This window comes from Phodopus roborovskii, unplaced genomic scaffold (genome assembly GCF_943737965.1).
Source record: "Phodopus roborovskii unplaced genomic scaffold, PHOROB, whole genome shotgun sequence".
In the NCBI taxonomy this organism is placed as follows: domain Eukaryota; kingdom Metazoa; phylum Chordata; class Mammalia; order Rodentia; family Cricetidae; genus Phodopus; species Phodopus roborovskii.
Genome location: NW_026126546.1, coordinates 10,858,016 through 10,868,567, shown reverse-complemented (window position 1 = coordinate 10,868,567; position 10,552 = coordinate 10,858,016). Strand labels below are relative to the sequence as shown.

At 52.3% G+C, this 10,552-nt stretch overlaps 1 protein-coding gene across 1 annotated transcript in view; it reads right to left on the bottom strand.

Annotated features, from left to right (window-relative positions):
* Window positions 1–535: 535 nt before the first annotated feature.
* Window positions 536–10,552, bottom strand: part of Tbc1d10a (TBC1 domain family member 10A) — a 30,176-nt gene continuing 20,159 nt past the window's right edge. Inside the window, exons 3-9 of the mRNA XM_051200168.1 lie at window positions 7,807–7,914; window positions 3,949–4,055; window positions 3,328–3,442; window positions 3,191–3,256; window positions 2,312–2,501; window positions 2,078–2,232; window positions 536–1,339 (exon numbers count right to left, since the gene is read on the bottom strand). Coding sequence (XP_051056125.1) covers window positions 887–1,339; window positions 2,078–2,232; window positions 2,312–2,501; window positions 3,191–3,256; window positions 3,328–3,442; window positions 3,949–4,055; window positions 7,807–7,914 — 1,194 coding nt within the window. The 3' untranslated portion in view covers window positions 536–886. The remainder of the gene's footprint in view (window positions 1,340–2,077; window positions 2,233–2,311; window positions 2,502–3,190; window positions 3,257–3,327; window positions 3,443–3,948; window positions 4,056–7,806; window positions 7,915–10,552) is intronic.

Here is a 10,552-nt window from a genome sequence, read left to right as displayed (position 1 = left end):
GTCCCCTTACCTGTCTGTCTGCTTCTGGTGGAAACACGCCTGTGGCAGCCCCTGATGCAGTGGCAAGTGCTCAGAAGATAACTGGGATCTGAGGTGGCATGCATGGAGGCCTGGCCCTGGAAGAGGACCGCTCTTAAGCTGCCTATTCAGGGATTTACCCAACCCCAGTGAAAAAGCAGGGATCAGGCCAGGCACGTGCCTTTAATCCCAGCTTCAGGTGGAGCTGAGTTCAAGGCCACCCTGATCGACAAAGTGAGTTCTAGGACAGCCAGGGCTACACAGAGAAACCCTGCAGGGACCTTGGGGGTTATTTCCTGCTCTGCCCCAGTGATGGGCTTCAGCTCGGCAGTGACTCTTCTGTGTCAGAAGATGGACATACACCAGAGACGGGTTGAGAGAGAAGAGAGCCTAGAACAGCAGCCGGCTCTGGACTTGGTGCCTCCTGTATCAGATGTATGTTTCAGAAGGGTTCCTGCTGGGCTGGGAGACCAGGATGAAGGGTGGTGCCCCTTCTGGGTCCTAGCTGCATACCAGCTCTCTATACAAGCCTGTTTATTTCCGTAAAAAACCATGTTTCTATTTTACACAAAGAGCACCCCACCGCTTCCCTGCATGTCAGCACCCTAGTCCTGGGGAACATCCCCTAGAAGGATGGGGCTGAGACCCAACCCATTGGGCCATTGCTTCTGCCTGTGCTGGCTGGGCCAGCTCGACTCAAGAGAAAATAAATAAGGAGGCTAAGGCAGAATCTGTCCTGGGCCAGCCAGATTCTGTCCCAGCCCAATGGCCAAGCAGTTGGGCCTTCGGGCACACAGGGCCTGGAGTGCTGTCAGTCTTTGATCTGTAAGATGAGTGCAGACCCCACCTGGAGGCCTGAGCTCCCGGGTTACAAGTAGGTGTCCTCACTCTCCTGGGAGGTCAGGCTCTCCCGGGAATGGTGGTGGGCTAAGTCCTGGGGAGCAGAGGGCTGGGGGACTGAGTCCTTTGGGGACACATCCTGAGGAGGAAATGCATCTCCTGAAGCAGTCACCACCGCGGCTTGATTGGGACCTGGGGACTTGTCCAGCTGCCCGCTGGCTTTTGTCCGCCTCTGCTCCTTCTGGACCTGCTTGGGAGGCTTAGCTTTGGAGCTAAGGAGGGTTGCATCTGGGGGTAGGCGTATGGAAGGTGATGGTTGCAGGGCAGGTCGGGGACCAGGCTCTGCATCCAGGATGGCCTTGGCACCATGCATCCTAGGCGGAGAGCGACACTCCAGCTCACCACGGGTCTCTTTCCAGCGCCGCAGCTGGATGAGGTGCTCCCGCTCAATCTGGCGCTCTGTCACAGGCAACTCTATCACCTTTGGGGCAACAAGGGATGTGTGAGCACCAGAAAAGCATGACCTTTCCCTACTACCTCCAATCCTAGGCTCTCCTGCCCACCAGCAACCCCGACTGTGCCTGTTAAAAGCTGAACCCAGGAAAGCTATAGTTGTGGTTTGAGTGGCAAACAGGAGACCCACTGTCTCAGAGGAGAAAGCTGCCTACAGCTCACAGGCCCACTCACCTTCCATCTTGGACAGAAGGGGCAGGGCCAAAATGGGCAACCCCACTCTCAGCCAGCATTGTCTCCCACTGACCAGGGCAGCCTGGCTATCCAGACTTCAATTCTAGCTCCACCACTTTTCAGCTTGTTACTAAGGGGAGTCATTGAAATTCTGCCTCTATGAGCCTCTATCTCCTCAAATGGCCTTGTATGTCTGCCCCTGCAACACGCATTAGCACGAACCTCACCCCGGTCCCCCGCCAGAGAAGCTATCCATGCCTATGTCTCTTAATTTGTAGCCCCCGAAAACAAGTACACACACACACACACACACACACACACACACACACACACACACACACCATAGCTCTTCTCTATTCCCAAAGAGGAGTAGCTAAGGAGGGCACTGCAAAGCTGGGCCTAGTAAAAGGATGCGGTCCATCCACCCTGACCTGGCCTAACCAACCCTTGGGGCAGGGCCATATAAGGCCTCCTCCAAAGCCACTGCCAGCTCCCTTTCCCTCCAATAGCAAGTGGGAGGTATGGGCCACACCTCCTGAACCAAGAAGGCTTCTTGCATGATCTTGGGGCTGAGGCTTCGCAGCTGCTCGATGGTTTCATACTGGCCCTGGCAGGCTTTGAGCTTCTCGGGGGAGCCTAGTGCATGCTTCAGCAGTACCAGCCCCACACGGAAGATGATCTTGACTCCTGTATGGGGCAGGTGATGAGTTCAAGGGAGGCTTGTGGGCTTCTTTTGCACCCCCCACAAGCCAGCATAGCCTGGTACCTTCACAAAAGAACATGTCCCAGACTCGCAGCACAGAGCTCCAAGGCAGGGTACGGGCAAAGGCACACATGAACCACTCTGTCATGTACAGCAGGGGGTCGATCTTCTGTCGGCTAAGGTGCTTGTAAGCCACAGGGGACACCTTCTGTAGCAGTGAGAAGAGGATCTCGCCATCCAGCTGGATTGCCTCCTAAAGACACATCAAGGCCACAGAGCCATGACCACAGGCCATGGGGCTCCTAACACTGGGTCAACATTAATTCAGGTAGCTACAGCCTAGAGCACTGGAAGGCAGAGGTGAACAAACTAGATACAGAATGGGGAAGTGGATAATGGGGCTAAGTAACCCAAACAAGGAAGGAACAGGAGCTCCAGACTGTCAAGGTCAGGAAAGGGCCATGCATGGGCTAAAGGCTGAGGGAACAGCATTCTGGGGGAACAGAATAGAGCTTCAAGCAGAAGGTCCCTGGTGGTGTATGTCTGCCTGCCCCTTCAAGATGGGTTCTTCGTAGCCCTGGCTGTTCTGGAACTCACTATACAGACCAAGCTGGCCTTGAACTCAAGAGATCTGCCTGTCTCTACTTCCCAAGTGCTGGGATTAAAGGCATGCGCAACCTCCACCTGGATCAAGCAGAAACTCGTAAATCTATGTCAAGGTCAAGGAGGGAAGGACCAGGAGCGCTGAGGAACTCTGGTCCTGCCAAGGGAGCCCTATAGGCTGCCTCAGAGAGCATCAGAGGCCCAGATGGAAATAAGCGCCTGAGTGGTCTGTCTCAGGTCTTTGGACTTGGCCTAGCGTGGCTGTGAAAGAAGTGAGAGGGCCTTGCAGTGGCCACAGAAGACATCAGCCTAGAGCGCCCCAGGCCAGCAGGTCCTCACCAGTTTCTCACTGTAGTAGCCAGGCAGATACTTCTCACAGACTTGTACCAGACACCAGAAGGCTTGCTGTGGGTGAGACAGAGGTGAGCCCTGTGGCTGGGGTCCGGTTCCCTGCCCGCCCACCAGGCCCTGGGTACCTCAGCAGGCATGTGCATGAGCAGCACCGCAGCAATGGGCGCCTGGGCCTGGCAGTAGCCCTCCTCAGGGCGGTACAGCGTGTAGGCCTTCAGCACGCGGAACAGGTCCTGCTGGCTGTGGAGAGGACAAGCAGGATAGGATGGCAGGCATGAATATTGCCCACCACCTCACTGGTACCTTACTGGCCAGACCTGCCTCGGAACCTGCCCTTCACCGGAAAGGATGTGACCCAAGGACAAGGCACAACAAGAAAGCAGGGGTTGGGCCCGGGCTGGATAGCAGATAGATACAGGCTGAAGTGGGGCTAGAAAGGGCAACCTTGCTAGATAGCTCAGCTCAGTCTGCCTGCCCAATACGTCACTCCCCTCCTGCTTACTGTTTTGGTCCACCAAACTCCCTTAATCCTTTCCCTACATCAACAAGGCTTAACCAGGAAAGTTCTAACAGTCTAGACAGTAAACGAGGCAAGCAATCAAAAGTGGGTCAGTACACCAAACCACAGAAGGTAAAGGCTGACAGTAGGGTTCTGGGTACCATCCTCCCAAGCTCACGATACCTTCCCAGACAGTTTCAGAGACAGGCTAGAGCCACCTCCCAGCCCACATGCTTAACCCGCTTACCCATGGCCTCCTCGGGACACAAACATCTCATGGAAAGGGAACTGCCGGTGCAGGTCACGTTCAATCACATCTAGCCACTTGGGGTCCCCAGGAGACATGTCCAGCTCCTGGAAGCAAGGACATAATGTCAGAAAGCAGTTAGGGACACTCCTGGTAGGAGATAACTGTCTTGGGTATTAGATTAGGCACCAGAGGCACCTAATCTCATAATAGAACCTGGTCAGACAGATTAAAAAAAAAAAAAAAAAAAAAAAAAAAAAGGAGCAGAGGCAGAATGCCAGAACCCTGAGAACCCTGAGAGGCAGGGATCCTAGCTCTCAGAAGATCTTTTTGAGACAGGGTTTCTCTGTGTAGCTCTGAAGTCTGTCCTGGAACTCTTACTCTGTAAATCTATCTCTGCCTCCTGAGTGCTGGGATTAAAGCCGTGTGCCACCACTGCCTGGCTCTCAGAAGATTCTTATGAGCAAGTATCTATCCTGCTGTGCCAGAAACACAGTAGTCAGGACTCTATGTATCTAGGGATAAAGAATATGTCCTTCAGATAGAAGAAGCCTTCTTAACAATAGCTACAGATGTTACCATTGCTAAGAGCCAAATCAGAGCTGAGGGTGGAGCACACTTGGGACTCACTGGCTCCTTCCCTACGCCAAAATAGATCCTGTCATAACACCCTGTTCACAGATGAGAGAACTGAAGGATCAAAAGAGACTGGAAAAACGATGGAGCTGGGACATGAAAGCAGTTGTGAATCAGATACACCAAACCCAGACCCTCTGCTGCCTGCATTCCCCGTTACAGGCACTGCCTCTTCAGGAAGGGGCTGTAACATCCGGCAGGCTTTAAGTGCTTGTCTAGGTACTGAGGTTTCAACAGTTTTACTTTCTTTTTCAAACCCTGAATGTGTGTACTTTTGAAAAGACATCAAACTGCCACAGAATAAAAAAGTCCCAGTCATCTGAAATGTTCTGTCTTGATCTGATTGCTGGAGACATACACATGTTTTCTCAGGCTCACTGAGCTCTATGCTCAAGTCTGTCCATCTTACTCTATGAAAACATCAACTTTCAGAAAAGAAAGGAAACAAGTACTAGTTGCCTGCAGGGATCCTGTGAAGTGGGTGCAGGTGGGTGCAGGATGGCCTTTGACCTGACCAACAGTGACTCCCTGGCCCGAGGCAGTGGTATTTAGAATACTACAGAACTAGTGTGGTCTCTGACACACTTCTTTCTGGTCAGACCTGTTCTCTGTGAAGAGTGGTCAGGGGCAGAGCAGGGCAGCCTGGAGTTTACACTGTTGGCCTGGAGAGGGCTCAAGCTTCTTGTTGGGAGTACTTGGCCCTCAAGGACAGAGCCTGGAGAAGTGGCAGCACCAGACTAGAAAGCATTGGCCCAGTCAGTGAACCATATCTACTGGAAGCTGTTGTTCACCTAGGGCGCTACCCTTAGCAGACCTCAGTGGAATGGACTTCGCTACTGTCCTGCCACCCTATTCTAGCCTTTCTCTCAGCTGTCCCTCACGTTTGCTTGTATGGTTGAGCTCAGTGCATTACTTCACAGCTCTTGGTCATCAGGAAGTGACCCTCAGACCACATCCCCTCCTGATGCCTTTAACATGTGTTTGCCTGTTAGGACCACAAGAGCCTTCACGTTTCTTGACCCCCATCCTCTACTCTGTCTCCTGTCTCTAGTGTGTCAGAAACCGGGCTTTCTAGAAAGCAAATGGCGAGAAGAGAATCAGGGAATGTTCAAGATTGCAGGGCAGAGGAAGGAAGGGACTAGGATTTTTCAGTGGAAGGAGTGGGTGTCACCTCCTGGGTCCCCAGGAACCCTCAAGTTAGGGTCTGTGTGCGTGTCCTGTGCACTCCCCTTACCACCTGAGCACAATGCAGGCTTGCTTTTCTCAGGAAGAAGGTTCCCTCAATTCTTCTGGTGGTTCCTGAGAACCCTAAAAGTCAGCTCCTTGGACATAGATCTGGTGCCTCAGCAGCCAAGGTGCACAATCACATGTGGGCTGCTGAAGAAGGAAAAGGGCAGCTGCAGGGCCTCGGGGGAAAGGATGCTCAAGGACACAGGCTGTTGCAGCTGCCAGAAGACCAGTGTGTGCTGCAATCACTGGGCCTGCTGTGAACCTAAGTGGTGCTGGAGGTGCTTCAAAGAGGAGACCAGAGAAAACAAGACAAAACAAACAAGCACAAAAAGAGCAGGAGGAGTCTGCCAATAATAAGGCAAGAAGGAGCAAATGCTGGAGAGGATGGTGCCACCAGACCCTGTAGTGTGGGCAGGAGGGAACCCTGGTACCAGGCAGCACTGTGCTGTGCCACGGCTCAGGCACTCAGAGCACAAGAGAGCACCTCACCCTCATCTGCTCCCTCTTCGTCACCCACAGATACGTCCTTCCAGATGTTCTCGAAAGCACTGGGGCCCCCAGTACTGCCATGATGAACAAGCAAGCATCTTCAGGGTTTCAAAAAGGCTTTTCCTCTCTGGGTAATATTCTAGATACACACATACAACACTCTGTGCATCTGCTGAGCAGTGGTGGTGCATGCCTTTAATCCCAGCATTCAGAATGAGGACAGTTAGGGCTACACAGAGAATCACTGTCTTGAAAAACAAACAAAAAACAAAATACAACCAAAATAAAACAAAAATGAAAGATCTGTGCTTCACTGTGCTGTGGACACACTCCTAAACAGTGCACCCAGGAGGCCAGCTACTTGCAGCCTTTGCTCTCATGTGTAGGCCCTATGGACTGTGGGTGGAGCACCTGTTCCTGAACTGCCAACTTTGACCAGGATGGAGTCCACTGGAATACAGGAGATAGAGTTACTAAAAGGAAGAATATAGAGTCAAGTTGCTCTTATGGGACCTGGTTTTTGTGCTGTGTGGGAATATCCAATCACCCTGAATCATAGCTGCCTCTAACAAAGTGCTGCTTCCCCACCAGGCTCTCTGTCTCCCAGGGCCAAGAGCTGCCAACAAACAGCTTGAGCCCTCTCCAGGCCAACAGTGTAAACTCCAGGCTTCCCTGCTCTGCCCCGACCACTCTTCACAGACTACAGGTCCAGCCAGAAATACTGAAATATGAAGGTCACCAACAAAGAGTTGGTGGCTGGCAGGTGTCTCACTGCCTATCATTAGCCCCAGTGGCCTGAGGGGAAGCCCTGATGCCTGGAGCCAAGTCTGGCGGTAAGCTGGGGCAAACCCAGGAACCCCAACTGCTACCATGGTATTCTCCAGGGGGAAGAAGCTCTGCAGTTCAGCTCACTGAATGGGGAGAGTATTATGCCATGTCAGCCATGGGGAGCAGGATGGTGGGGCATGACTGCAGAAGGCATCTTCTCTGACCACTGATTGACTAGCTTCTGATCCCCGAGTAGCCCTGAAGACCACCTAGTGGACCATGTCTAGCTGGGCTGAGAGACAGGAAACAGAGTAGAGGACGGGGGCCAAGAAATGTGAAGGCTCTTGTGGTCCTAACAGGCAAACACATGTTAAAGGCATCAGGAGGGGATGTGGTCTGAGGGTCACTTCCTGATGACCAAGAGCTGTGAAGTAATGCACTGAGCTCAACCATACAAGCAAACGTGAGGGACAGCTGAGAGAAAGGCTAGAATAGGGTGGCAGGACAGTAGCGAAGTCCATTCCACTGAGGTCTGCTAAGGGTAGCGCCCTAGGTGAACAACAGCTTCCAGTAGATATGGTTCACTGACTGGGCCAATATGGGTCTTGAGCAGTCTGGCTTGTGCCAACTGTCCATCTTACTGAAGTCTAGGACAACACATGGGGGACCTACTGCCAGGGGACATGCCCAAATCAGAGACAGGACAGGGAGGTGAAGTAAAGGAAGAAAGCTCACATCGAATTTTCCAGGGTTCTGCTGAAGTTTCACCTTGCCTCCTGACAAGTACTGCCAAGCCCGTCCCCGCAGAGAAGGTGGAATGCCTTTCTGACACCGAAGACGAATCTGAAAGACAAAAGGACAGCTGTGCCCATGTACCCACCCTGGCTGCCCCTCTGCCAAGGCTTGGTGGCCCTTCAGTGAGCATACACACAAGAGCAAAGAGGGAAGGACTAAGGTTTCCCACCCTGCAATGCAGAGCCCACGGACGGCAGGGATGGGGACTGCAAGTAGACATGACGCCACCAAGTCATGGCAAAGTGCACGCTCTCTAATGACACAGGCGTTCCTGATGTTGGTCACAGAATTCTGGACCCCAGAACTATAGCTAACTGTTAGTAACCACAGGAAACTGGTTCTGGAATTCCCTGCAGACACCAAACTCAATTAAATCCTTCTCACAAACAAGAAGCCAGGCATGGTGGGACACGCTGTTTGTCAGATCTCAAAGAACTCTTGTACAAATGGCTAACCGTGGTGCCTACTAGCCTATCATAGTGAATGCAGGCTCCAGGCCCACTCAGTACCTGTGGCTCCTCTCAGCTCTTCTCACCAACCCCACCTCAAACTTCTCCAGTCCAAGGGCTTCTCTTCCCTCCCCCAGCTTCTCTTTCCTGTATAACCCTGCCTGCCATCCAGTCTTGTGCTCTTGGTTTCTGGTCTCTCTCTTGTGTCCCCCCCCCCCCCACTGCCCGGTTCAGTCTGCTGGCCAGGTCTAGTCTACCTCTCTCTCTGCCTGCTCTGGACTCTTCAGATGCCTCTGGCTGTTCTCTCCCTCAGGTCTACAATAAAAACCTCCTCAACCACGCCTGCAGTGTCATGTCCTCCTTTTCATTCACATGCCTTGAATCCCAACGCTCGGGAGGCTAGCCAGGAACTTGCTGTGTAGACCACGCTGGCCTTGAACTCACAGATATAACTCACAGAATAATGGCATGTGCTACCATGGCCAGCCTACTACTGTCTTTTAAAAAGACACAAAACTGTTTAAGGAAACAAAGGATATTAAAGGGAAGGAGATGGGAAGGGGATACAGGTATCAATATGCTGAATATACAATATTAAGTTTAGATGAAAATTTGAAAAATAGAACAGAACATTTTCCCTCAGAATAGGGAGAACTCTTATTATTACAGAGTCAGAAACCCTACCACCTCTACATTGAGCCACACAGGCTAGAGGAACCCAGCCCCAGTAGTCCCTCAGAAACTGACAGGTGAAAGGCAGTAGGCTCCTTCTGGGTTTGATCCCCAAATGAAGTTCTCAGGGCAGCTGCCTGACCTATCAGGTGAGTTAGTGCAAAGACAGAGGGTCTGAGTTTGTGGGATGATGGCAGAGAGGACTGGGCTGAGACAGTGGCCCTCCTTCACCCTGCACTAAGCAGGCTGGCCTGCGATCAAGGGGACAAGTGCTGTGGCATGACAACAACTGATGAGGGACTGAATCCCACAGTGACCTTGGGTCAACCACTTCTCACCTCCTTTAAGATCTGAATGACATTACGTGTTACTGTCCAAGCTTGAAGAGTTTCCATTAAAGGGGAGATGTGCTTAGTGTCAGGCTTTCTCTCCACCATCATCCCAGAAGGATCCTTGGCACAGAAAGGCCAAGGGACTCAGCTGCTGCCTAACTTCTCACCTGGAAAGCCCCTCAAACAGTCCCGTTAGAAGCTTCAGAAGAGGGGCACAAAGGACCAGGCCTTCCTGAGGACCAGCATAAATAAGAGGAAAGTTTCCAGAGTTCAGAACAAGGGCCAGGACGGAGACAGACACCAGGCTGTAGAATACAGTCGATAAGGAAGAGCTGCTGGCCACTTACAAGAGCTGAGCTGGGGCTTCTGACTACTTGAAAACCAGGAGAGAAGGGGGAGGAAGAGTACTGTACCAGACACCAGGGACAATTTCCTGTCGCTGTGGGACAAGGGTCACCTTAAGGAAGACACTTAGGACAGGTTTTGGAAGTGGAACATAGGATAGTCCAGAGCCACGGGTGCTTCAAGCTCCCACTTTTGGGCAAGGTCAGCATGAGACAACCTTCTCTTAGCCTATCACACATGCCTGCGCAGGACAGTCCTGGTACCCTCATGGACACCAGGGCCCGGGTAGGGGATGGAGAGTCAAGAGCAGAGTCAGCCTTTCCCGGTCCCTACTTTTCAGCACAAAGGTGCCAGAGATGGTCATCTCCCTGCCACAGGGAGGACAGACAGAATGAGTTAGGATTAACGCATGAGGAAGTGTGGCCAGAATACTTAAAAGATTACCAGTCTCTATGGCAAACTCGAAGGCAGTCACTGATGTCAACTAAGTGAAGCCACACACTTGACTGCTGAACTCTGGGAGGGCAGAGCCCTGACTCCCTGCAGGCCCTCATTTCTGTCCCAAGCACAACTGGAAGGTGGAGGAAGGCACCCTCCTGGCAGAACTACAGATGAGTCCAGGAGAAATGGTGGGTGTGAGGCCATTTCCCAAAATGGTTATTACCCTTCCTGTGCCATAACTTCCTGAGTGGAAGAATCCATGCTTCCAGAGCCAGGCAGGGCCCAGGCAGAGTCCAGTGTGGCTACAGCTGAGGCAGCAGTCTTGGTTTGGGCTTCTGAGTACAATGGGATAAAGCATGTCTCTGAAGGCCTCTTGCTAGGCAAAGGCAGCCCTTGACCTCTACCCTTTGGCCAGGGAAGCCAAAGGGAAAAGGAAGGGCTGTGGAA